Source organism: Scyliorhinus canicula, chromosome 1, assembly GCF_902713615.1.
Source record: "Scyliorhinus canicula chromosome 1, sScyCan1.1, whole genome shotgun sequence".
Taxonomy (NCBI): domain Eukaryota; kingdom Metazoa; phylum Chordata; class Chondrichthyes; order Carcharhiniformes; family Scyliorhinidae; genus Scyliorhinus; species Scyliorhinus canicula.
Window position 1 is genome coordinate 262,780,693 of NC_052146.1, and position 26,997 is coordinate 262,807,689.

General features: G+C 44.0%; 2 protein-coding genes across 6 annotated transcripts in view; one reads left to right on the forward strand and one right to left on the reverse strand.

Moving 5' to 3' along the window:
- Positions 1-404: 404 nt before the first annotated feature.
- tbcc (tubulin folding cofactor C) lies at positions 405-2,283 on the reverse strand. The gene has a single exon (XM_038812689.1). It carries the CDS (start codon positions 2,175-2,177, stop codon positions 1,131-1,133), a length of 1,047 nt encoding a protein of 348 aa, XP_038668617.1. The 5' UTR covers positions 2,178-2,283; the 3' UTR covers positions 405-1,130.
- Positions 2,284-16,027: 13,744 nt separating this feature from the next.
- The window catches only part of bicral (BRD4 interacting chromatin remodeling complex associated protein like), a 127,757-nt gene continuing 116,787 nt past the window's right edge, over positions 16,028-26,997 (forward strand). For 4 of the 5 annotated variants that reach the window (XM_038812624.1, XM_038812641.1, XM_038812613.1 and 1 more), the window contains exon 1: positions 16,028-16,794. The gene's annotated coding sequence lies outside the window, so the exon portion shown is untranslated. The remainder of the gene's footprint in view (positions 16,795-26,997) is intronic. The other variant, XM_038812649.1, reaches the window with a different exon arrangement.

Consider the following 26,997-nt stretch of genomic DNA (forward strand, 5'->3'; position numbering starts at 1 on the left):
TTAAATTATATTTGTTGTAAAGACTTAACTTTTTAGCTTTCATAGTTTAGGGTTATTGTATTGACGGCACCAAACACAGAGGAGCCTCGTAAGATTAAATGAATATTCCTCTCCTTCCCCCACCACCATTTAGTATAGTAGGTGAAAACTCAAACCTGATGTAGCCAGACAGCTTCTCTCAAGTTGAAGCTAGAATGCAGTAGAAATGTATTCACATGAATAAAGCAAAGTGAACCAGGTGTGGTGAACACAGGGTCACATAGTAGAACTGGTCACCTTGAGTGATATTGAGCCTCATTTTATTAAGTTTGACAAGAGATCAAAAATAAGCAAGAGATTAATTTAATGCAATGCCACCAAAGCTCTCAGGTAGGTGATTGGAATGAAGCAGACCAAAGTCAAAGTTTGATGACCTCCAACAGTTTATTTAAAGTACAATGGGTTAGCGTGTTGTAGACTGGGCATACAAAACTAGTCACAGCTTGCATGGTGCAAGTCTGTCCAATCTCTGGCCTCTTATTAGGTTATTGGAAGAAACACCTAAGGAGCATCAACATGGTGTTGGACTTGCTTTCACTGTTATTCAGACAGAGATAGGCCTCTGTGCTTTGTTTCCACTTGTAAGACACGTACAATGAGGTTCAATTTCAAGCCTTGTAGATTTGATTCAGCAAGGGATGATTTCACATTTGACAAAAAATCAAAACCAAGCTAGTTAAGGATGGCCAGAAACATAAAATGTCAAAAGATTTTTTTTTATTTCGTTACTGTTATGTATTCTTAAATTAGTTTAACTTCTTCTTTATGAACTATATTCCAACAGTATGATAACTAACATGTCAATAGAAACTCAAACACTTAAGAAAATGTTGACATGGTTACATTGCATGTAACATTGTCATATATAAGATACTTCACAATTGAACATGCAAACTTGTACAAGTTGAGCCTTAACACATACCAAGTACTGTCCTCCAAATAAATAGGACCAAAATGTAATGAGTTGACTTTCTTTCAGTCCGTGAGATTTATTTTACTTTACTCATGTTCAAGTATAGGAACAACTGCAATTAAGTCACAACATCCTGCAATTACTCAGTAAATATTGACTTCTGGCGCATTTGATAAATTTATGGTGCTAAGATTTCGTCCCAATCAGTTATTCGAGACTCTTCAGCTAAAATACTCCAGTTAGGGGAATGATCAGATGCGAGCCAATTGAAATCATCAATAATGTTCCAATTGTTTTTCGTTCTGTCTAAACCTGCCAGCTCAAAATCCTTCTCAATACCTTCATACTTCCAGTTAAACGGAGCAAAGGAAACTCCAGTACAATCTTCTACGATGGCTCTGCTGGTCACATGCAAATATACATTTGCATCCTTAGTATTATGGGTTCGAAGTTGCTGACAAGCGAAGGCAAAAGTGCAGCCGACGGACTGATCAATGAACACAGAGGTAGAGACAGGTCCGCACAACACCTTGGTGTTGGTGACATTCTTGACATGGAGTGTATTGGGCGAGCCCAGAAGCTTCACCACGCAGTTGGACAACCTCGTCAACAACACGTCTCTCCCGGTGATCTCATCCGCCCGCCGGACCAATACCTGAGAGTCGACGTCCGAAAAGCCGCATAGGTTTTCCTCGATCACTATGGTGTTGTTGGGTTTCTTGTCCGGTGGGGAATCAGCGGGTTTGGTTTCTTTCGGGCCGGCGCCTTCCTTTTTGCGCGATTTGAAAGCGAATTTCTTTTTGGGCAAACACTCATCCCTCTTCTCCACCACCGCCCCCTGCAGCTTCTGCACAGCGTCCTGGGCCTGGCGCAGCTCGTAGGCAGACAGGAACATCATGCTGTCGTTCACAAACTTCTGCAGCCGCTGCATCTTCAGCGAGATCTCCTCGAAGCGGGCGTTCAGCGCGGTTTTGTCGCTGCCTTCGCAGCTCTCCAAAAGCGCCTCGATCTCCGCCTTTTCCTCGGAAAACGCCGCCGTGAAGAAGTTGGACTTTTCTTCCTTCACGCCGGTCACATCCTTGGCCATTTTCCTCTTCTCCACCCCCTGCTGCCTCTCCTGGTCCCTGCGCTGCAGAATCTCCACCATCTTCTCTTTCCGTCGGTCATATTCCGGGATTTCTTCCGTTAAATTCTCTCTGTTCTCGCTCTCCCCCACCAGCGCCATCTTGAACCGTTTTCAACCGAACACCAGTCACTCCATTAGTCGCAGCTCAGGCGGGTTACCCTCTTGTATCGCTTATTCTGAATGGGCGGCGTGTTGGTTCAGAGGGCGATGGGTGCGGCTCTGCAGATGATAGGCTGGAATCTGACCAATCGGGACGTTTTATACGACAAAGGGACAATGCTGGATGGATGAACAGAAATAGAAAATGCTGGAAGTGCTCCGCAGGTTGGCTGCATCTGCTGAGGGAGTAAACGCTTGATGAGCTTCCAACGAAAGATAGGGAAGATAGAAATGTAATAGGGTTTGAGCTAGTGAAAAGGTTGAGGACGAACAATAGGGGAGGTCGGTGTTAGGGTTACAGGGGAGATTAAATGACAAAAAAGTTTAATGGTACCAAAGGGAATGGAATGGGGAAGGTGAAGAAAAAAAACAGCAAGGTGCGCTTAGAAGAGGCCTGTTGCTTGCATAATTTGACGTCTGAATGCAAAGTGAAGGAATAAAGAAAGAAACTCGAAACAAATACAACGTGAAACAAAAAATGGAGGCAGATGTGATGATTGCTCAACTCTAGTGAGCCCTCATTGAGGGCCGAGTCAAAAGATGAGGTGCGGTTCCTCAAGCTTGCATTGAGATGCATTGGAGACAAAGGGCAGGAGGATCAGTAGAGGCAAGGTGGAAAATTGAAATGAAAATTGCTTATTGTCACGAGTAGGCTTCAATTAAGTTACTGTGAAAAGCCCCTAGTCCACATTCCGGCGCCTGTTCGGGGAGGCTGGTACGGGAATTGAACCATGCTGCTGGCCTGCCTGGGTCTGCTGTAAAAGCCAGCGATTTAGCCCAGTGTGCTAAACCAACCCCTGCAAACGGCAGGTGATGGAAAACTCAGGGTCTATGTTTGCAGACTGAACTGAGGTATTCTGCAAAGTGATCGTGCAGCCAGTATTTGGTCTCGCCAATGTATATGAGACACCGTTGTGAGCCGTGAATTCAGTATACTAAATTGAAAGTAGTACAAGTAAATTACTGTTTCATTTGGAAGGAGTATTTGGAGCTGTGGATGGTGAGAAAGGAGGTAAAAGGACAGGTGTTGCAACTCCAGGAGAGGGTGTTGGAAGTGACTGAGGAGTGAAACAGATTGTCATGGAGGGAAGGGCCCCTTCCAGATGCTGAAAGGGGAAGGGGGAGGTGTGTGTTTGATGGTGGCTTTGCACTGTGGGTGGCAACAGAGGTTGGTCAGTAGAAGGTTAGAAAAATAAAACGCCTATCATGCTTCTGGGATGGAGGGGACAGGGTGAGAGCAGAAGTGCATGAAATAGATTGGACACATGGAGGGTCCTATCAACCACTTTGGTGGGGTAGGGATCCCGGATGATGAAAAAAGACATTTGAAGTGCTAGTTTGGAAGGTTGCATCATCTGAACAGGTGCGATGGATGAGAAAATGGAAGGATGGAATGGAGTTCTCAGAAGAAATGGAGTGTGACGTAGTGTAGGCAAAGCCTTTGACAAGATTCCACATGGGAGACTTATGCAGAAGGCAAATCCAAATGGGATACTGGGTAACTTGATTAAGGTGGATTCAAAATTGGCTTAGCTGTAGGAGGCAGAGGGTGATGACAGATGTCTGCTTCAGTGACTGGAAGCCAGTGCCCAGTGGCATACCACAGGAATCTGTACTGGGTCCCTATTGTTTGTAATTTATGCAAATGACAGATGACTATGTGGGGGGTAGGATCAGTGCGTTTGCAGATGACACAAAGATTCGCCAGTCGGTTAACAGTGAGGTTGAGTGTCTTGGGTTAGAGGAATATAGATGGTCAAATGAGCAGAAAGGTGGCACATGGAATTTAACCCTGAAAAGTGTGAGGTGATACACTTTGAAAGGAGTGATTTGACAAGGAAGTATTCAATGAATAACCTGACACTGGGAAGTTCCGAGGAACAAAGGGATCTTGGCGTGGATGTCGATAGATCTTTGAAGTCAGAATGGCAGGTTAATAGGGTGGTGAAAAAGACGTGGGACACTTGCCTTTATCAATTGAGGCATAGATTACAAAAGCAAGGAGGTCATGTTGGAGTTGTATAGAACTTTGGTTTGGCCACACCTGAAGTACTGCAATTCTGGTTGCTACATTATAGGAAAGATATGATTGCACTGGAGGAGGTGCAGAGATGATTCACCAGGATGTTACCGGGATGCACCATTTAAGTTATAAAGAGAGGTTCGATAGGCTTGGATTGTTTTTACTGGAGCAGAGCAGACTGAGGGGTGACCTGATCGAGGTGTACAAGATTATAGATATGGAGCAGCTGTTCCCCTTAGTTGAAGGGTCAGTTACGAGGGGACAATGTGAGGGGCAGGTTTAGCGGGGGTTTGAGGAAAAACCTTAATATTCAGAGGTTGGTGACAGTCTGGAATGCACTGCCTGGGAGGGTGGTAGAGCTGAGTTGCCTCACCCTTCAAAAAGTACCTGAATGAGCACGTGGCATGTCATAACATTCAAGGCTATGGGCCAAGTATTGGCAAAAGGATTAGGTGGGCAGGACAGGTGTCTTTCATGCGTCGGTGCAGACTCGATGGGCCAAAGGGCCTCTTCCACACTGTTATTTTGTGATTCTAGTTAAGGGAGCTGTGGGAGTCCATGGGCTTGTAGTGAATTTGTAGTGTAGGGCCATTTCATAAACTCTTTTTGATTTGAGCGATAGGTGTGATGGTAAGTTGCCCCAGTGCCACCAAAAGGGAACATAAAATTCTAACAAAAGTGTTCTTGGGTAACACTATTACAATAACCAAACAATTAGTTATAGGGAATTCAGAATAAATTTATTCATCCAAAGAGTGGTAAGAATGTGGAACTTTCTACCAGAGGAAGTGGTTGAAGTGAGTAGCATTTCTGTAATTAAGAGGAAATTGGACAAGTATATGAGGGAGAAGGGAATAGATGGTTACGATGGTAGATTTAGACTGGAGGAGGCTTGAATGTAGCCTTTTCTGTGCCATATATCCTTTCCGACCATATGTAAAAACTTGGCCAATGGAGCAACAAATATAAATTTAATTAAAAGATCATGAGTATCCAGAATACATTCCATACCCTGCAGTGCCGATTAGTCATAGAACCAAGCACATTTTCAGGCAATCGATGTGCTTATTTTAGTGTTTTATGCAATGATGATGCAATATATATATTTTTTATTTGTTCGTGGGGTGTGGGGTTGCTGACTGGGCCAGCATTTATTGCCCATCCCAGAGAGCATTTAAGAGTCAACCACATTGCTGTGGGTCTGAAGTCACATGTGGGCCAGACCAGGTAAGGACGACAGATTTCCTTCCCTCAAGGACATTAGTGAACCAGATGGGTCTTCTTGACAATGGGTTCATGGTCACCGTTAGACTGCCTGTTCCAGATGTTTATTGAATTAAAATTTCACCATCTGCCATGGCGAGATCAAACCTGGGTCCCCAGAGCATGACTCTGGGTCTCTGGATTACTAGTCCAGTGACAATACCACTATGCCACTGCCTCCCCAACAATTTTAATATAGAATCCTATCACACAAAAGGAGACCATTTGGCCCATTGTGTCTGTATCAGCTCTCTGACCGAGCGATCAAATTAATATTGTTCCATTAATCCCTCCCCCGCAGCACTGCTCTTTCCCCACAGTACTCCCATTTTTTTTCCACCAAGTATTTAATTCACTTTTTGTGTTATTATTGAATCTGCTTGAATCCCTTAGACAATGCATTCCAAATCATAAATATTTGTTGCAGAAAAAATGTTTCTCATCTTTTTGGTTACTTTGCTAATTCGCTTAACTGTGTTGTCTAGTTACTGACTCTTCTCCCTTAGGCCTTGCCATCCTTCCTGAGGTAGAGTGCTAACTGGGTCCTAACGGATTTCCTAAAATGATTGCAGCTTGACAGGTTGACCACCTCTTATGGGGTATCCTTTTGCTAAACTTCAAGCTAGTTAGGAGAGGATCATAGACTCAACTTACATTCATGGCTCAGGTTGCATTTAGTCGTGGTGTCCCAGCCATCATGTGCAGCTGGCTGGATGGCACAGGTGGTATTTTCCTGATTGCCAGATGTTCGAGGAGTTGTTGGCACTACAGTAACATTTGAACTTTAATGTAATAAAACATCACAAGGGGCTTCACAGGAGCATTATAAAGCAAAATTAGTCACTGATACACAAAAGGTGAAATAGGCAGAAGGCCAACTTTAGTCAAAGAAGCAGGTTTTAAGTAGTGTCTGAAAGGAACCAACAGGTAGACTTGTTAACAATAGAAATTCCAGAGCTTAGAGTCTAGGCAATAAAAACAGTCACCAGTGGTGCAGCCATTAAAATTGGGGATGCGCTAGCCAGAATTTGATGAATGCAGATACCTCAGTGAGTTGTGGGGCTGGTGGAATTTAGAGATATGGAGGGATTTGAAAAGGAGGGTGAGCCATTTAAAATCAAGGCATTGCTTGACCGGGTGCCAAGATATTTATCATAGAATTTTACAGTGCAGAAGGAGGCCATTCAGCCCATCGTGTCTGCACCGGCTCTTGGAAAGAGCACCCTACCTAAGGTCAACAACTCCACCCTATCCCCATAACCCCACCCAACACTAAGGGCAATTTTGGAAACCAAGGACAATTTATCATGGCCAATCCACCTAACCTGCACATCTTTGGACTGTGGGAGGAAACCGGAGCACCCGGAGGAAACCCACGCACACACGGGGAGGATGTGCAGACTCCGCACAGACAGTGACCCAAGCCGGAATCGAACCTGGGACCCTGGAGCTGTGAAGCGATTGTGCTATCCACAAGGCTACCGTGCTGCCCATTTAGAGGGTTGATGGGTAAATGGGATAAAACAGAGTGGACCAGAGTTAGAAGTGTTGGAACAGAGGTGTAGTGCATTGCAGAGACTATGATGGCATTTGAAAATGCATCTGAGGATATCTGAGGGACATAAAACTATTGAGGTAAGCTACAGCAGGTTGACAGCTGAGGTAAATTCATGTGAGATGCCTCCATCTCCTTTGAGTCTCTGCAGAACTGTGCTGCTATGCTTTCTCCTGCTGTTGCTCCCCTGTGTGGATGACAGCCTCAGTGAAATCCTAGCAACATTCTCATCTTTTCTCAGTACTTTGGGAAGTAAAGTCTGGATGTAGTAAGGGCATGGATGAGGATTTCAACAGCAGAGGCGAAGAGGAGCCATGTGATGTTATGGAGGCTGAAATTGGTAGTTTTAGTGATGGTATGCATGAGGTCAGTTCATCTTGTAATATGACACTAGTGTTGCAAAGCCATTGAAGTGACAGAATACAGCTGCATCTAAAAATCAGCTCTCCAAAGCTACTTATTAAAAACCTTGAAAATTCAGTTAAGGCATGGATCATAAATCCCTAGCAGCCAATATTTACACAGAATCTTAGCTTAATTGAGAAAGATCAGTTCTTCAGTCTGCTTCCTGACTGCCATGTTTTCCTTCTTGGTGGGCTTAAGAATGTCTGAATCAAATGCTCCCTGACACCAATTTCTCAAAGGGGTTCTAATTCAAGTGAAAGGCCCCACGTTAATTAATTTAATGAGTCCAGCATTCATTGCAGATGGCCACCAGGGATTGCTAAGAAGTGTCTTAACCAATATGCTGTGGATATATTACTGGATTAATAATACAGAATGAGACGTCAAATCCCACCATGACAGTTTGAAAATTTGAATTCAGTTTTTAAAATTTGCAAATTAAATGCTGGTATCAATAAATGTGACCATGGTATTATTGGATTATCATCAAAAAGTGAGTTGCTTCACTATGTCCTTTGGGGAAGGAAACCTGCTGTCTTTGCCTGGTTGGCCATTTTGTGACTCCAGCCCCACCCTAATATTGACCCTTAACTGCCCTTGTGGCTTCCATATCACCCAGTTCAGGGCAACTAGGGATGGGTAATAAATATTGCCTTGGCATTGATGCCCACAATCCAAGCATAAATAAAATAAATGTGGTGACAACTGAATTTCAAGTATAGTTTTCTTTTGGATGGACAGCTAGGTTATGTATTGAATGCCAATTTAGTGCCTGAAAACTAGGTGAAACAAAAATGAATTTCCACACCTAATGGTCTGAATGCAGATACTAGGGCCAGGATTTTCCAGTCCGTCACAGCAGTACCCTCTGTGGGAGATTCGGCAGATCAGTCAAACATCCATTGACTTTTGATGAGACAAGAAAAATCCTGCTTATGATTGCAGAGGTGTTGTGCAAATATGCCTTCCTTAGTAGTTTACTCCTGATCATTTGAAATTTGTTTTGCATAAAAATAATTATCCACTCATTTGAAAGCACATTAATGAATTTGAACAAAGAACAGTACAGCACAGGAACAGGCCCTTCGGCCCGCCAAGCCCATGCCGACCAACTAAACTACAATCTTCTAAAAGAACAAAGATAAGTACATGTTTGGTTCAAACATACAATAAAAACAGGTAACCCAAATTAAGCAATTTAAAATTGAGTAGACTGTAAAAAACATTATTTTTAAATCATCTCCTAAATTCCAAAACCCTATAAGTTTTATGATTAGTACATATAGCGATGTTATCTGGATGACCAGATTCGGGTGGGTACAAATAATGCACAATTGTGTTGTGTACATAATATATAGAACATAAGATTATAATTCAGCTGTTAGATTTCTATGACTTTTATTAAGTTTTCTTTCATATAGCCTTCTGGGATTTACTGCAGTTTCATAAGATGTCTAACATGTTGCAATAAAGTCAGTGTCATCTTGGATGCATCTTGTGAAAATAAGAAGTCTTTCTTTGAATAAATTTTGAGGTGAAAGTTCATTTTGAACTTGTTAAATATAACTAATCCTTTTAAAGGTGTGCTTTGGAATGGAACAACTTTGTGTAAGGGCAGTGTTTCTGTAGTTATAACTGAATTTGTTTTATTATGTTTCTACCAAAATAGCCATTCTGCTATTAGATATTTAAACGGGCAGCGGAAATTGGTCATCAACATCTGCGGAAAGAGATAGGCAAGACGGCAAGTGGTCTAAATTTACCAAAATCTATACAGCCGGAAACCAGTAATGATTTTTTAAAAAAAAATTTTTATTGAGATTTTCAAAAACATAATAACAACAACAAAAAGAAAACCCCCCAGTAACTACAAAAAGGAGAAATAGATAAACACCCGGCATATTCAATAAACACATTTCTCCCTTCCCCCGAAACAAACACCCCCCCCCCCCCCCCCCCAAGTTGCTGCTGCTGCCTGCCTATTTCCCTACCGTTCCGCCAGGAAGTCCAGGAAAGGCTGCCACCGCCTAACGAACCCCTGTACTGATCCCCTCAGGACAAATTTCACCTTCTCCAATTTGATGAACCCCGCCATATCATTGATCCAGGCCTCCACGCTTGGGGGCCTCGCATCCTTCCATTGAAGCAAGATCCTCCGCCGGGCTACTAGGGACGCAAAGGCCAGAACACCAGCCTCTTCCGCCTCCTGCACTCCCGGCTCCACTGCAACCCCAAACATTGCGAGTCCCCAGCCTGGCTTGACCCTGGATCCTACCACCCTCGACACTGTCCTTGCTACCCCCTTCCAAAACTCCCCCAGCGCTGGGCATGCCCAGAACATATGGGCGTGGTTCGCTGGGCTCCCCGAGCACCTAGCACACCTGTCTTCGCCCCCGAAAAACCTACTCATCCTCGTCCCAGTCATGTGGGCCCTGTGCAGCACCTTGAACTGTATGAGGCTAAGCCTCGCACAGGAAGAGGAGGAATTCACTCTTTGCAGGGCATCAGCCCAGGTCCCCTCCTCAATCTCCTCACCCAGCTCCTCCTCCCATTTACCCTTCAGCTCCTCCACCGAGGCCTCATCCACCTCCTGCATGATGTAGTACACGTCCAAAATCCTCCCCCTCCAACCCACACCCCCGAGAGCACCCTGTCCTGTACCCCACGTGGGGGCAGCAGAGGGAACCCCTCCACCTGCTGCCTGGCAAACGCCCTAACCTGCATGTACCTACAGATGTTCCCGGAGGGAGGGGGAGCCCAAACTTCCCCTCTAACTCACCCAGGCTCGCGAACCTCCCATCCACAAATGGGTCCCTCAACCTCCTAATACCTACCCTGTGCCAGCCCAGAAGCCCGCCATCGATGCTCCCTGGAACAAACCGGTGGTTCCCCCGTATCGGGGACTCCATCGAGCCCCCCACCTCTCCCCTCTGCCGTCTCCATTGCCCCCAAATTTTGAGGGCAGCTGCCACCACCGGGCCTGTGGTATACCTCGTTGGAGGGAGCGGCAACGGCGCCGTTACCAGCGCCTCCAGGCTCGTGTCCACGCAGGACGCCATCTCCATCCTTTTCCATGCTGCCCCTGCCCCGTCCATTACCCACTTACGCACCATCGCTGCGTTGGCAGCCCAATAGTACCCACAGAGGTTGGGCAGCGCGAGCCCCTCCCTATCCCTGCCCCGCTCCAAAAACACCCTTCTCACCCTCGGAGTCCCATGCGCCCATACAAATCCCGTAATACTCCTGTTGACCCTCCCAAAAAAGGCCTTCGGGATAAGGATGGGGAGGCACTGGAACAGGAGCAAAAACCTTGGGAGCACCGCCATCTTGACGGCCTGCACCCTGCCCGCCAGCGACAACATGTCCCATCTTTTAAACTCCTCCTCCATTTGCTCCACCAGCCTAGTGAAGTTAAGCTTGTGAACCTGGAATCCCAGGTACCGAAAGCTCCTCCCCGCCCTTTTCAGCGGGAGCCTATCAATCCCCTCCTCTTGATCCCCCGGGTGCACGACGAACAGCTCACTCTTACCCAGGTTGAGCTTGTAACCAGAAAAGCCCCCAAATTCCCTAAGTATCTGCATCACCTCCGGCATTCCCCCCACTGGGTCCGCCACATAAAGCAACAAGTCATCTGCGTATAATGACACTCAGTGCTCCTCCCCACCCCGCACCAGACCCCTCCAATTCCTCGACTCCCTCAACGCCATGGCCAGGGGCTCAATTGCCAACGCAAAGAGGACACCCCTGCCTCGTCCCCCGGTACAACCGAAAGTACTCCGATCTCCTCCTATTGGTGGCTACGCTCGCCATCGGGGCCTCATATAACAGCCTCGCCCAACTGACAAACCCCGAACCCAAACCTTTCCAGCACCTCCCACAAGTACCCCCACTCAACCCTATCAAAGGCCTTCTCCGCGTCTAAAGCTACCACTATCTCCGCCTCCCCTTCCACCGCCGGCATCATTATAACATTCAGAAGCCTACGTATATTGGTGTTCAGCTGCCTTCCCTTCACAAACCCTGTCTGGTCCTCATGAATGACCCCCGGCACACAGTCCTCTATCCTTGTGGCCAAGATCTTCGCTAACAGCTTGGCATCCACATTTAATAATGAGATCGGCCCATATGATCCACACTGTAGGGGGTCCTTGTCCCGTTTAAGGATCAAGGAAATCAGTGCCCGTGACATGGTCGGGGGCAAAGCCCCCCTCCTTCCTTGCCTCGTTAAAGGTCCTAACCAACAGGGGGCTCAACAGGTCTGCATACATTTTGTAAAATTCGACCGGAAACCCATCCAGCCCCGGCGCCTTCCCCGACTGCATGCTGCCTATCCCTTTGACCAGCTCAATCGGCGCTCTCAGCCCCTCCATCTGTCCCTCTTCCACCTTCGGAAATCTCAGCCTATCCAAAAAAATGCCCCATTCCCCCCCCCCCTCCGCCGGGGGCTCGGACCGGTACAGTTCCCCATAAAAGTCCTTGAAGACCCCATTAATGTCCACATTGCCTCCCCTATCCGTCACTCCACCAATCTCCCTGGCCGCGTCTCGTTTACGTAGCTGATGCGCCAGCATCCTACTCGCCTTCTCCCCATATCCGTACACTGCTCCCTGTGCCTTCCTCCACTGAGCTTCAGCCTTTCCGGTGGTCAGCAAGTCGAACTTGGCCTGAAGGTGGAAACCAGTAATGATGAAACCAGGGGCTGGTTTAGCTCACAAGGCTAAATCGCTGGCTTATAAAGCAGACCAAGCAGGCCAGCAGCACGGTTCGATTCCCGTACCAGCCTCCCCGGACAGGCGCCGGAATGTGGCGACTAGGGGCTTTTCACAGTAACTTCATTGAAGCCTACTCGTGACAATAAGCGATTTTCATTTCATGAGCGACACACACATACTAGAGCCAAAAAAAGAGAAATTCTAGTCTTGGCTGCTTCCACATTGCAAAGAGGGCTGTAGTCAGCTGTTGACATTGTGATGTCAAGTGTAAATCTAGCAAGTAAAATTTATACCTGAAGGGTACAAAATCTGAGAACAGTATCACAGTCACTGTCCTTTTGACACATGAAGGCAGTTGAACATGACTCAGTTATAAAATCTTCCAGGAACATAAAGTACAAATCTGTGAATATACAACTAAAGAAATATGTTTAGCACAAAACTTGCATTTCATATATCAAAACCTGACAGATCAGAATGAACTCAGGAAAAAAGATCAAATAACTGGAAGGATACTTAATATGAAGTATTCCAGTTAATTAGACCTTTGTCATGATCAAGCTCTGCATGCTTCCAATGAAAAACATCTTAGTACTGTACATGAAAACCCTCACCAAGATGCACAGTGACCAGATACTATGTGATTATCCATTTTCTCAAGACTTTCAAACTGTGCTCGTCACTGGGTTTGGTTTTCAATACCATAGAAATAGGCTGATATCGATTATTATTCCAGTTATGAATTGAAATGTTCTCATTATTACAAATCTCCAAAGCCTTGATCAAGTAATCTGGGATCTTGTGATGTTTAGGTGGATACTGGATCCGAGTAATACGAATATGCCATCCAAAATAATGTGTTACCAAGAACATAGAAAATACAAGAATTTTTTTTCAACATCATTGCTTACAAGAACTAATTTTAGGCAATGGTCTTTGCTTTACACATCTTAAGTATGTCAAATTTCTAGCCATGGGCAGAATGGTAGCACAGTGGTTAGCACTGTTGCTTCACACCACCAGGGACCCAGGTTTGATTCCCGGCTGAGGTCACTGTGTGGAGTCTGCACATTCTCCCCGTGCCTGCTTGTGTTTCCTACGGGTCCCCCGGTTTCCTCCCACAAGTCCCGAAAGACATGCTTGTTAGGGGAATTGGACATTCTGAATTCTTCCTCCGAACAGGCGCCGGAATGTGGTGACGAGAGGATTTTCACAGTAACTTCATTGCAGTGTTAATGTCAGCCTACTTGTGGCAATAATAAATTATTATTATTAAAGGGATGCAGCATTTCTTTCCATTCCTGTTTGAATGGAGTAGTAAATTGTGTTAGACCATTCTGATGAAACAGTCAGTTACTCGGAAGACATTCTCCATTATATCTTTTCATTATTTTTTTTAAACTTTAGAGTACCCAATTAATTTTTTCCAATTAAGGAGCAATTTAGCATAGCCAATCCACCTTCTATGCACATCTTTGGGTTGTGGGGGCGAAACCCACGCAATCATGGGGAGAATGTGCAAACTCCACACGGACAGTGACCCAGAGCCGGGATTGAACCTGGGACCTCGGTGCCGTGAGGCTGCAGGGCTAACCCACTGCACCACCGTGCTGCCCCCCCCCCCCATTATATATTTTCAAACAGATCACACAGAATCAACAAATGCATGCCAACTAAATTATTGTTTCGTAGATAGCTGTGTATATGCTGCGAAATAACAAAGCTAACTTTAGATAGCTGTTCAGAAGCAGGCCAGATTCCCAAATTGATGTTATTCTCTGAAAATTGTAGTCAATTTTTAGTCTCTGATTGCAGGAATAAATTGGAATGCAAGGTCTTTGATGTAATAACTAAGACTTGGACATACCATTTTCAGATTGGGGACTTTAAATTTGGAAAAGAGTTATTGTTGAAAGTTGAGATCATGGATCAATCAGGAAAAAAAATCTAGATCACATGATGGGAGAGGTTGTGGTTTTAATCATGAGCAAAGCCTGTCGGATGTACAAGTCTCAGTTACTTCACTCGGAACATTGAAATTAGGAGAGGTTGGCAATTCAGCCCTTTGAGCCTGCTCTGTCATTCAATCAGATCATGGCTGAATTCTTACTGGTCTCAAATCCACTTCCCCGCCTGTTGCCCATATCCCTTTAACCTGTTTTTTAAAAAAACTCAAAGGTAAGACTGAAGAAACGTCTACAACACTAAAGCCAGCTGAAAAACATTTGTGTTAAGTGATGTATGAATTCTACAAAGGGCTGAAATAAAATATCTCAAAGCACTAGATATCCATAGTAATATTTAATTTGCTACTCATTAAAGGTACACATTTGAAACATGACGAGGCAGAAATAATATGTACTATACCTTGCTTAGTCAAAATATTAGATTGTTACTATAGCTCTTTTCTAAACACTAAATGTAATACTAAACATAAATTATCTGAATTACTTTCGAGAAGACAAGTTTTGTTCCATAAACTCTTCAACATAGCTCAGAACTATGATTAGTAGATTTTCCTTACTAAATTGTGCTTGAAATGTAAATTTAGTACAAATGTACCTGAAAGTGTTTGATGGAGCAGGAAATGGAAACATTGCCCTTTTTCAAATATTAATAATGATATGGACATTCCCTCCAACAGCTATTATAATTTCCCACTGTTATCCAGATTTTCAAAAATCAAACTCTTCTGGGACCATTGTAATCAAAACACTGAGGCAAGTGTAAATGAGTCTGAATTGCTCTTTCAATAAAATCAGTTTTGTTTCACTACATTCTTCCATATTTTCTAAAGTCAATAAGTTGCGAAATAGTAAAAAAGAGTACCTTTGTTTACGTGCATCAGAACAAGTACATTTATGTTTACAACCAACATTTACAGCAGAAGGAATACTTGTTATCCACTTAGTTCGTAAAACAGGCTTATTTTATATAAATTATTCGAATACAAATATAACAGCGGAGGAGATGGAGTCGAGTATAATTGAAAGAACATTTTTGAACTTACTTTCAACTGCATGGAGAAAGTAATATTTGAATTTGATTATATTTTGCTTGCCATATAAGTGCTTCAAAAAAGATTAGAATTAACACGGTACTATACATCCAACCGTGTAAAATCTCACCCTATAAAATAAATGTTTTCACTCCAGTCACTAAACAATTTATTTTCGTTTCGTAGAAATAAGTCCTTCCACAGAAAAGGAAATCAACAGTCACACTGTTAAAGACGTTCATGCGTTTTCCAGACGATGAAACTAAAGTAGCGTTTTTTTTGTACAGTTCGCGCGTTACAACGCAATTATACAAAGTGGAACTCAAATATCGTTGTCCACTAAAGAAACGCATCAATATATTAGTGCGGGTCAGGACGGGGACAGCAGAGTAAAGGTGATTTCTGAACAACTATAAAACGGGGTGGGGGTTAATTTCAAAACGAATGACAGCAAGCGAAGTATTTCTCTTCTCCCTCCCACCGGCCATCCACAAGTAGAGTTCAGAATTTCCAATTCTCCACGTGAAAAAAATTTGGACAGAGTTTGCAAGCAGGCAGGATGATGTGAAAAGAACGTTGCTACAGATTTCCTACATATAAAAGCTATGTTGACAAAAAGTCCGGTCTCATTCTAGATCTAAAACGCAAATGGGTCTACTTGAGTGTTCTGGGTCACCTCAGCTTTCCACAACCCTGCTGGACTGAACACCGACCAATGAGAGCGGCGCGGGGGAGGGGGTGGAGCCACCACCCTGGACCAATTGGATGCGGGGGGTGTGGAGCCGTCACACTGGACCAATGGGGGGGGGGGGGGGGGGCGCGTTGGGTTGCGCGCGCGTCTGTTTGTTCAGGGCAAGGACCCCGGCCCATGCGCCGCGCTGGGGGGGTCCGGGAACCATTGCATTTCACCTTTCTTACAAATATTCAGGAAACAGCCTTTCCTTAAAAAAATATCCACATCATATATGAGGAAAGCTGAGACTTAAATCTTCAACCCGTGTCAGATATTTGCCCTTTGAAATCGCTTGTGACATGTGATCCTGGGAGCCCCCCAACAACACAAATCCATTAAATCCTGATAATAAAATATTTAAATTTATTGTAATCAATTTCTCCATCCCAGTTCTCCCCACCTCCCCCGGGGGTCGCCACATAACCTACCCATCGACGTTTTTAAAAATTGTAAAGGGTGGGGGTAACGAAACACCAAACTTTCTATGTAGTATTTTTCTATATTTTATTGAAAAAAGGGGAGGTGAAATGACCGTCCTCGCATTTTTTAAAAAACAAAAGTAGCTGTAAACATTTCTCCTCCCCTCAGGAAAGACATGGAACAAACATGTTGAAATAAAATTGAAAAGTGGAGTTTATTTTTTTTTAAATGGAACAGGAAGACGGCGGTGGGAAATAAAATATCGACGTATAATTTACTGTCGATTTAAAAATATATATATATTTCCTTTTTATTCCTTACAGGAAAATGCCCTGAACAGCTCTCACTGTTCAATGTGTGTGGAGCCGGGATTTTTTTTTGTCTCTTGGTCATCTCGCCCCTGATTTGATGGCGAGGAAACCCCGTTGACAAGGCACGCTTCATGACGGTGAGTTCCTTCAGTGTATTATAATTTTGTGATAAAATTTTCAAGGAAAAAAAAAACAACTCCTTCGGGGAGGGAGGGGGGGTTGGAAGAGAGAAAGAAAAAAAATAGGGTCTAAGGGAAAATATTTTTTGGTGTGCCTGGGAAAAAAAAGTCACCTCCCCGTCTTTCGGAACGGCAACAGCAGAAGACGGAGGGGGGAAAAAAGAAAAAAAAAATCACCCGTCAACGACAGCAGCACCGCCGCCAAACGAAAACAAAACAGCTGAATCAGCGGCCACCGCTTTAGAAAAATATACTCATCTCCGTTTTCGTTCTCTTATTCTCTCTTCCACACCCCTCCCCTCCTTGCCACTGCACCCCCCCACCCCCATCATCTCCTCCACCATCACTGGCCCCCTTCATCTCCAGCCTCTGCCCCCAAACTAAATGATCGTACAGAAGAAAAACTGTTGGAAAATATACTTTTTCTTTCCGCCCCCGTGATCACGATGTGTTTTTTTTTTACCCCCCCCGCACACACAACACAACACACACAAAAAAAATAGACCAGGGAGAGAAATAATCGTCTGAGATCCCTCCCTCTTTTTTTCCTGCTTTCTAAGCGGTTTTGTCTGGGCGGCTGTTAGCGAGCACCGTTTGGTAAATCGACCTCACGGGGTTATTTTTCAAAAGCGGCGATTGCAGATTCTCCCTGTAGATTTTTCCCCCCTGCCCTCCTTTCTCTCACCGCTTTCGTCGTCGCCACCTCGAAGGCGAGAGACGGGCGGAAAAAGAAAGACTCCGACCAAAGATGGATGAAGTCAGACTCGGCGGCCACTCCCGGCGCTTTGTTTCTTCTTCCTCAAAGCCTTTCGTTTGAAAACTACATCTACCCGATCGCTAGCGTCACCCAGCAGATGCTCCCTCGCGGCGGCTTAAAATAAAATAAACCTTAAACCCGACGCCGGGAGAGGAAAAAAAAACTTAAGAAACCGTTTGTTCCGCTCCTCCCGTTCATGGCGATGGGCGGGATTGGAGGTCGATCTTTGGTTTTATTTTCAGACTTAGTTTCTCTCTTCCCCTCCCGATAATGCTTCGTCTCATTTCCATCTGATTCTTTTGAGGGTTTTATTTTTACAAAACTCAAACTTTATTTTAAAAAATGGAATGGACGGTTGCTGTTTTCGCAAAACCCTGATAATTATCGTTATTTGCCCCTCTCGTTCAATTGTTAAGAATTTCTTCACTGCTTTGACCACGAAATCGGATTTTTTAAATTAAAAAAAAAGAGTAAAACCGCGACTAATAATCGCCACCTTGCAATGTCCCACCATCGGAGTTTCAGTTCGGTGTCATGTTCCATTTTCAACTTTGCTCTTTTCCTTCCATCTCGCTGGCGATGTACTTCCTTCAAACAGAGAAAATATAATTTTCCTTCCCTCTTTTATTCGACGCCCGAGTAAAGTTGACGGGGGGAAAAGAAACGCGATCCAATTTTTTGTTTTTGTTTTGTGGATGTTTTGGCTGTTATAACTATGGGCGGGATTTTGAAAACATTTATAGCTCGGTAGGTTTCAACGCAGTTTTTAATCAACAAAAGAGGGTGACCAGCCTTTTTACCCCCTCTTTCCTTAAAAAACGATTCTTCTTGTAGTGGCAGTTTTTTGACAGGCCTCGAGGCGCCTCCTTCTCCCCCTTCCTTTCTCCGTTCAATTGTTTTCGCCAAAACGTTTTTCAAAAATTAATATTTCTTTTTACTGCCCACGTAGGAAATATATAGCTCAATTTTCGGCTTTTTTGGGAATGGTATGGTTCATTGCTCCACTCGGAGGTGATTGTACTGGCGTTGTGCCAACACTGGTTGCGCAGTTAAAATTCCTGCCTGTAACGTCGCCATTTTAGCTGCTTGGAGCTACCGAGCGTTTTTCTTTTGAGAAACATTTTACAACCTAGACTATCATTCTATTTGCACGATCGTTATCCGACATTTTTAGAACCAATCTATTATAATTTCGTGCCCTGTACTTTTTATTTTTATAATAAAACATAATGTAAATACTTGTGTGCTTTGTTGGATATTGTGACCGTGTGATTTGCTTAAAATGTGAATGCAATGAGGTCCCTTAAAGTGCTTTATCCCTTGAGTTTCGTTTGTTGTAGTTTTAATACTGCTCGGAATAACATAATTGGGAGTTTAAAACCCGTTGCCAGCGCAAACAAAAGTAGATTGGCCAACTAATAATTAATTGGCCTACATTTGATGCCCCAATATTTTGGAAGTTGTTGCAAAAAACCTAGCTGCCAGTATTTCAGAATATATACTAAAATTGTTCTGATGGCATTGATGTGTGTATACATATATATACACAATATATTCAATCGTTAAAACTGCTCGGTCTGGAGCCTGAAACAGTCGTTCTGTAGTTACATATGTTCTTGTGCTAGAGGAAGGTGGTCATCATTCCAGTAAAATTGCGATCTTAAATTGAAAGGAATTCTGGCCCATGTTCAGAGATCAAATGGACAAACTGAATTGGAGAATATAATAGATCATTATGTTGAATTGGCCCATTTTCAGAATTAATGGTCAATCCAGTGTTATGGTTTTTTTTTCCAAAATCACTTGTCAAATGTTGAATTATGGGTAGGTTTTATTATTTTGCAGCTAGCATTGTTAAAAATATTCAATGCCATTTAACTGGTTAAATGATATATCGGCCAAGTGGGGATGCAAATTTGACAAAAAAATTTTAAGTTGCGAAAATTGACACAAGTATTGTGGTATTACAAATGCTCACCTTGTCTTCAACTCTATGTTTGAACTTAGTTGATCAGGGTTCCATCTGTGAATGAACACTGAATCAACCCTTAACAAAAGCACAAGTAATATTTTATGTAACTGTGGCACAAACCCTCCAGCCTTCTGGACTTGTATCCATACTTGGATGACCACAATCTTTCATCCCTGCTGTTTCCTCCATTATCCAGCTGGGTGGGACTGCCTTCACCTGGCTTAAATTTAATTTGTCTAGTCATAGCCAGAGATACTCCAGCAAAGAGCAAACACAGGAACAGGCCCCTCGGCCCTCCAAGCCTGTACCGGTCATGAGACCAACCTCAGCCAAAACTCTTCACTTCCTTGTGCCATATCCCTCTATACCTGTCCTATCCATGTATTGGTCAAGGTGCCTTTTGAATGCTATTAATGTATCTGCTTCCACAACCTCTCCTGGCAATGCGTTTCAGGCACCCATCACCCTCTATGTAAAAAAAAAAACCTGCCTCACACATCTCCTGTAAACTTTGCCCTACGGACCTTAAACCTATGCCCCCTGATGACTGAACCTTCGACCCTGGGAAAGAGTGCCTGCCTATCCACTCTATCCATACCCCTCGTAATCTTGTCGACATCTATCAGGTCACCCCTCATCCTCTGCTGTTCTAATGAAAACAGTCCCAGGCTATTCAGCTTATTTGCATACCTAATACCCTCCAAAGGCCTTCCTTCCCAGTGCCTTTCTTCCCAGTCCCTTACGGCTACCTCTGGAGTCCCACATAGTTGAATGCTTGACTGGTCCTATTTCTTATTCAGGTTCCAACCCTCAGTGATAACATATGAAAACAGTCCCAAAAATGTTGACGCCACCCAGCTCCATCTCACCACCTCTCCAAAAGTCTCCACTGCCTCCGTTTTGTCACATTGCTTGTCCCGACATCCAGTATTGGAGTAGAAAGAGGTTCTCCCAATTAAATATTGTGAAGTCACAAACCATTGTCTTGGCCCCCATCTCAAACTCTTCTCGCTAGCCATGGACTCCAACATTACCTGAGGCTGAACCATAGTATTGGCAACCATATAATCCAATTTAATCCTGATCTGATCTGGTCCCATATTCTTTCCCTCATCACGAACACCTACCTTCATTACATCACCAATCTCAGCCTTGCCTTGGCCCATAGGCTGTTTAAATCCTTGTCCTGGCCTCCAGACTTTGTTATCCCAGTGTTTCTTTAGCTGGCCTATCATTTTATTCAAACGATTGCACCATGTTCTGTTTACCAATATCCCTGTGGCCATTGTGCTCATTCCAGCAATATCTTTTTATTAAAACAGTAAAAAAATATATACAAGGCCAAATGGTACAAACATTCATTTTGTGTTGGAGAAACAGGGTACCCTCCCCTCAGTACCAATGTACGGGGAGGGGGGTGGATACTCTGATTATTAAAATAGTTCACAACACATTTCTACAAAAAACAAATGGTACAAGCGCTAAACTGTGCGCTGGAGAGACCAGATACCCTCGCCTCTGTACCAACAGAAGGGAAGGGACGTGGGGAGGTAGGGGAAAAGAGGGTGGTGGGGAGGGAGGGAGTCGGAGTGTTGGTGAAGGGGGGCCCAATAGGCAACTACATGAACTGTCTACAGAGGCAGAACAACAAAAGAACCTTCAGTTATGATGTGCCAGATTCTGGGAGTTCCCCAGAGGGGATGAGGGGTGACATAGTGTCAGACACGAGTGAGACCCACACCCCACTACAGAGCGTCTCGTGCATCCTGCGCTCTCGACATTCGGCGGCTGACAGCCTTCGGACAGTCGCTCTCCGGGCCCGAATCCTCCACCACACTGAGTGCGGCGGACAACACAGGCCCACTGACCAATTCAGGGGCTGCCTTGATCACACCATCACGATCATTGACAGGCGGGATCTCCTCAGGCTCCTCCCGGGGTCCTGGGCCAGTGGGAGACGGTGGTGCAGATGCCTGCTCCACCCCTGCCGCCTGGTCACCGGAAGGCCCCGAAAATAACTCCGTAAACAGGTTTATGATGGTGGCAGAGGTGCCCAAAGACAGCGGTTGGGACAGAGGGTCTTCCAAACCATAACCCGCTAAGAACCTAAGAAGCAGGGGGTTATCTTGAACCATTTTGGGCACTTAAGCACATCCGGTTTCCATTAATTTATCATTGACTGCTGCGCCTTTGACTGCCTAGGTACTGAGTTCTCAAATTCAATCCCGAAACCTTTCTGTCTGTGTACCTCTTTAAGATGCCTTCAAATCTTTTTCTCAACTGACCTGATATCTTATGTGGCTTGGTGTCAAGTTTGTTTGATAATGTTTCTGTGAAGCAGTGTGGGACATTTTACTATGGTAAAGGCACTATATAAATGCAAGTTCTTGGTGTGGTAGATGTATGAAAACTATAGACTTGGCTCCATACCTTGCATTATTTACATAAAAGTTAAATATGTGGAAATATTCATGTGAACAGCAAAATCTCTTAATGATATGAAAAGATGACAAGCATACAAAATCAAGCATTCCTTCTGAAACAGAGACTGTGATCCAAGAGCAATGTTATGTTCAGTAATCATTTAAAAACACTAATCTGAAATACATTCATCTGCTGAAGGATCCAGCCCTGACCATCTCTGGCTTTACCTGTTACGATATAACATACACATCATGTTACCCCAACAGAGTATGCAGTGGTCTCTGAATTTGCACGACAGAAATTTTGAAGGTCAGGTGGGGATTAAATTAATCATGCTGTAAAATACAACATTGTACTACAAGTTAAAAGTAAAAGCAATGTAATATAACGCTAACCGGATTGCCACTGATCCTGCTTTATTAGTACCACTGTTTCTATAAACTGCAATTCAGACAATACGACTTCTAACTGATAAGATGTAATGTAAGTCATTGTGATAAATTTACAAGTGAGATATAGCTCTGTCGTAGTTTTTTATTGGAATTGTTCAATTACAATTAAGGGGAAAAAAATATCACTTTTTCATGTTGTACAGGAATGCATTTCATAGTGTAATATAAGCGTAATACATGATTCTACACGCGTTAATTCCATAAATCTATTCTGTTTCTATCATACTTCAAATAATAATGCACTTTCTTTTTAAAGCAAGATTGGTAAAATTGTTCAGCGGTTACAAATGTAGCTCCTGTGTCAGTTAAAGTGTATTGAATTGCTGAGGATCTTTATACATTGTAAATTAGTTATTTTGTTTATACTGTACTCATTTGCAAGTATGACATTTGACAGTGTGATGGAGAGGATGTGTGTATACTATTCTATTTAATAAATATTTTAGTGACTCTTGTGATGCTGATCATGATGAGTCCGAGGTGGCAAAACATCAGTCTACCATAAAAGGCTACAAACCATACACCTTGGGGATTCTTGGACCTGGAGTTTGCTGCATATTTGCATTATTGCTCGTTATGCTTTCCCTTAATTTGCTCTGTTTTAATTACCTTTGCTCAAGAGTCGGCAGGTATCTTTCTGATACCACCACAAAGTTCAAAACTGAATACTGATCAATGACTCGATACACCAGTTAGTAAGTTTGAAATCAATGCACATTTATTTACACACACAGTCAATTATTACTCATGCATAAACTCTACTCGCTAAACTACAACTACTACTATAAGCCTATACTTAGCTTCGGGGGGGGGGGCACTCAATCAGCGGAACAATGGGCGTTGTCCGGTTCAAATACTGCTGGCTTCGAACTGGTATAGAATAGTAGCTAGGAGCGCCTATCTCGTAGCGGGCGTTGACCTTAGACTTACTTGGCTGGTGCTTGGCGGGCCTCTCGTCGCTGAGAGCCAAAGGCCAAGGTGAAGATGTTGAAATAAGAGTAAGAGAGCGAACTGACCTTGGGGACTCTGGTTTATAGTCCCCAGGGTTTTGCGCCCTTCCGGGCGGACCCTGGACTTGGCCCCAATTAATTGGACCATATCCCAATCGTTTGTATCGATTCTCTCCAATAACGGGGTCGTTCCCCAATCTCTGGGCGGGTTGTAGGTAACCGTTGGCCTGCCTTTGTTTTAGTCTCCACTGGCGCCGGGGAGTCTGTCCTGGTACCGATTGTTCCAATGTTTCTTTTTGTCCCCGGAGATAACTCATTACTATGCTAATGGCTTGTAGTTTCAGTTCTGTCTGGGCTCTGCAAGTTCCAATCCACAGGAAACCTTGTACCTGCTTGTTTTTCTAGTGCTGTCCATTTTTCCCTGCACTCTTTGCGAGTATCCATTTTGGAATCGGGACGTGACTACCCCAGGTGGCTACAGCATCTAGAGATGTGCAATGAGTGTGAATCAAACATAGTCAAAGAGTTGTAGAATTTTGAGTGTCAATATATTATGCACTAAGTACATTCTCCCTGAATTTCCTTTTTTGTGACTACGCAAGTTCCTTTTTCTGTTAACTTTGTGGTCTGTTGCGGTTCTAGTTAAAGTATAATAAAGACCAGGAGGACCAGCGTTGGAAATCAGTTATGTTTGGCAGTTTTATCTCCGAATACAAATGAAGATGGTAGGAAAGATAGTCTAGATTGCAAGTTAGTCATGGTAGTAAGTGGGGAGAAATACAAGTTCTGTCATATGCTTTGGCAGTCCTAGGGGTTGGGAACAGTCGGATTATATTGAAGATCTCAGGAAGTTATGAATAGTCAGAAGCCATTCCAGTGACTTGAGACTAGTGGGAGTAGTGCTTCGGGTGTGGCAACAATGGGATGGTTCTGGGTTTCATAATGCAAGGAACATGGTATGGAGTTGTAGGAACAGTGGAGCTGGGTATCCTGGAGTATTAGTGGGATCAGAGAATACAGGAGTATTTTAACAACATTGCATCTGGAAAGGAAATTACAGGCTCTGGAAGGAGGGTCCTAATTTGCAGTTGTGTGGTCTGATTGAAATTGTTGGGATCACCAAATTTGGGACCGGTGCAAAGGGTGGGGGTAGTTTGATATCATGGAGCGTGTACTTAATGTATCCTTGGGTCAAGCTGTTCCAGTACAGCTACCACACAGGTATCTGCCCAAAAATGTGGAAAATTGCCAGGTACATGTCATCCATAAAAAGCAGGACTAATCCAATCTTTTAAAAAATAAATTTAGAGTACCCAATTAGTTTTTCTCCAATTAAGGGGCAATTTTTAGCGTGGCCAATCCACCTAACTTGCACATCTTTGGGTTGTGGGGGTGAAACCCACGCAGACATGGGGAGAAAGTGCAAACTCCACACGGACAGTGACCCAGGGCTGGGATCCAAACACGGGTCCTCCATGCCGCAGTCCCAGTGCTAACCATTGTGCCACATGCCGCCCCTGATTAATCCAATTACCAACCATCAACCAATTCTCAATCATTAGCAAAGTGGTGGAAGTGGTCATTGACAATGTTGCAAAGTGGCACTTTCTCACCTGCTCACCAGTGCTCAGTTTGAATTTCACCAGGGCTAATCTGCTCCAGTCTTCGTTACGGTCTTGTTCCAAAATGGGCAAAAATGCTGAGATTGAGACTGCCATTGGCATCCAGGAACTCATGTAAAATTGAAGTTGGTGGTAGTAGAGAAAGCTCCACTGGTTGGAATCATACTTGGCACAAAGGAATAAGGTCGTGGTTGTCCTAGGCCAATCATCTTAGTCCCAGGACATTGTGACAGGACCTCAGTGCAGTGTACAGGCCTAAAGTTTTAGCTGCTTTATCAGTGACCTTCCCTCCATCATAAGATTGGAGTGGGATGTTTTCTGGCGATTTCATGGTGGTCAGTGCCTTTTGTAACTACTCTGATATTGAAGTTATATGTGCCTGCATTCAGCAAAACCTGGACAATATTCATGTTTGAAATGGTAGGTGGCAAGAACCATTTATGCCACTGGTACGACCATATGAGAAGTGAAATTACTCCCCTATTCTCCCATTTCAGGCTTGACTAACGATTTTTTAATGTGAATTTACAGAGGATATGCTTCGCCAGTTTCCTTCAGTGCAGAAGGAGGCCATTCGTTCCATCGAGCGCACCGACTCTGAATGATCATCCACCCAGGCCCATTACCCTGCCCTGTCCCTGTAACCCCACCTAACCTTTGGATACCTTAGCATGGCCAATCCACCTAACCTGCACATCTTTGGACCGTTGGAGGAAACCAGAGCAACCGGAGGAAACTCACGCAGACAGTGACCCAAGGCACGAATCAAAACTGGGACCCTTGTGCTGTGAGGCAGCAGTGCTAACCATTGTGCCACCATGCGCCAAGTGCAACTATTTATGCTTTTAGATTGTAAAGGATTAGACAGATTTTCTTACGTTAAACAAAGAATATGTTTATTGAAACCATTTCCATAACTGAAAAAGCAAGATAAATCGCAAGCACCATTCATGTGTCACCTGCATAGGGGTGACACGGTAGCACAGTGGTTAGCACTGTTGCTTCACAGCGCCAAGGACCTGGGTTCGATTCCTGGCTTGGGTCATTGTCTGTGCGGAGTCTTCACACTCTCCCCGTGTCTGCGTGGGTTTCCTCCGGGTGCTCTGGTTTCCTCCCACAAGTCTTGAAAGATAGTGAATTGGACATTCTGAGTTCTCCCTCTGTGCACCCGACAGGTGCCATAGTGTGGTGACTAGGGGATTTTCACAGTAACTTCATTGCAGTGTTAATGTAAGCCTACTTATGACACTAATAAAGATTATTATCATTCGTCTGGGCGCACACACACACCAGTGCAGATGGCAGTAAAAGGATAGGCTTACTGGATTTGTTTTACAGTTCATGAAAATAAAACAGGAATATATAGTTAGCTGTTTCTTGATGTGAACATTCCACATTGAGGCTGATTTGTTCAGCGGTGTCCTGGTTACAGTTGTATGGAGCAGTCTTCCATGTTTTTAACTGAAAACATCTTGGTTTGCAGTTGGTTTTGCTTCTCAAGATGCTTACTTTGCAAACTGGGCGCAGCACGTCCGAGAGAGAGGGAGGGAAATAGGTTTCGAAACCTGTGTTCAGTACAGCACTGTCTTTTGTTTTCTGTCGCCTGCATGGTAATGGGGCCCTTGGAAGTATTTTGGGTGTATATATCAGGAAATTCTTAATTAGTTCATGTCTACTGCAATTGTTTCATCTCAGAAAGTCTCCAGACTGTGTGAATCCACAGGGGATGGTGGGCGAGATTCCGTAGTCTCCACGCGCCATGTTTTGCGGCAGCAGGAGGTGGTCCGCTGTTGGCCAGTGGTGGAATAATTTGGTTTCCCCACTATCAATAGGGTTTCCCATTGAATGTACCCCATGCCACCAGGTAATCGCTGGCTGGACTGGAAGATCCCGCTGCGTGAACAGCCAGATGATCCCGCCTGGTGTCTTTCACACTCTCCAGGTTTAAAAAAGAATTTCTTGGAATGTGGGCGTCATCGGCTAG

Coding starts and splice junctions, on each gene's coding strand:
- tbcc (XM_038812689.1), bottom strand. CDS start 2,177: ATGGCGCTGGTGGGGGAGAGCGAGAACAGAGAGAATTTAACGGAAGAA.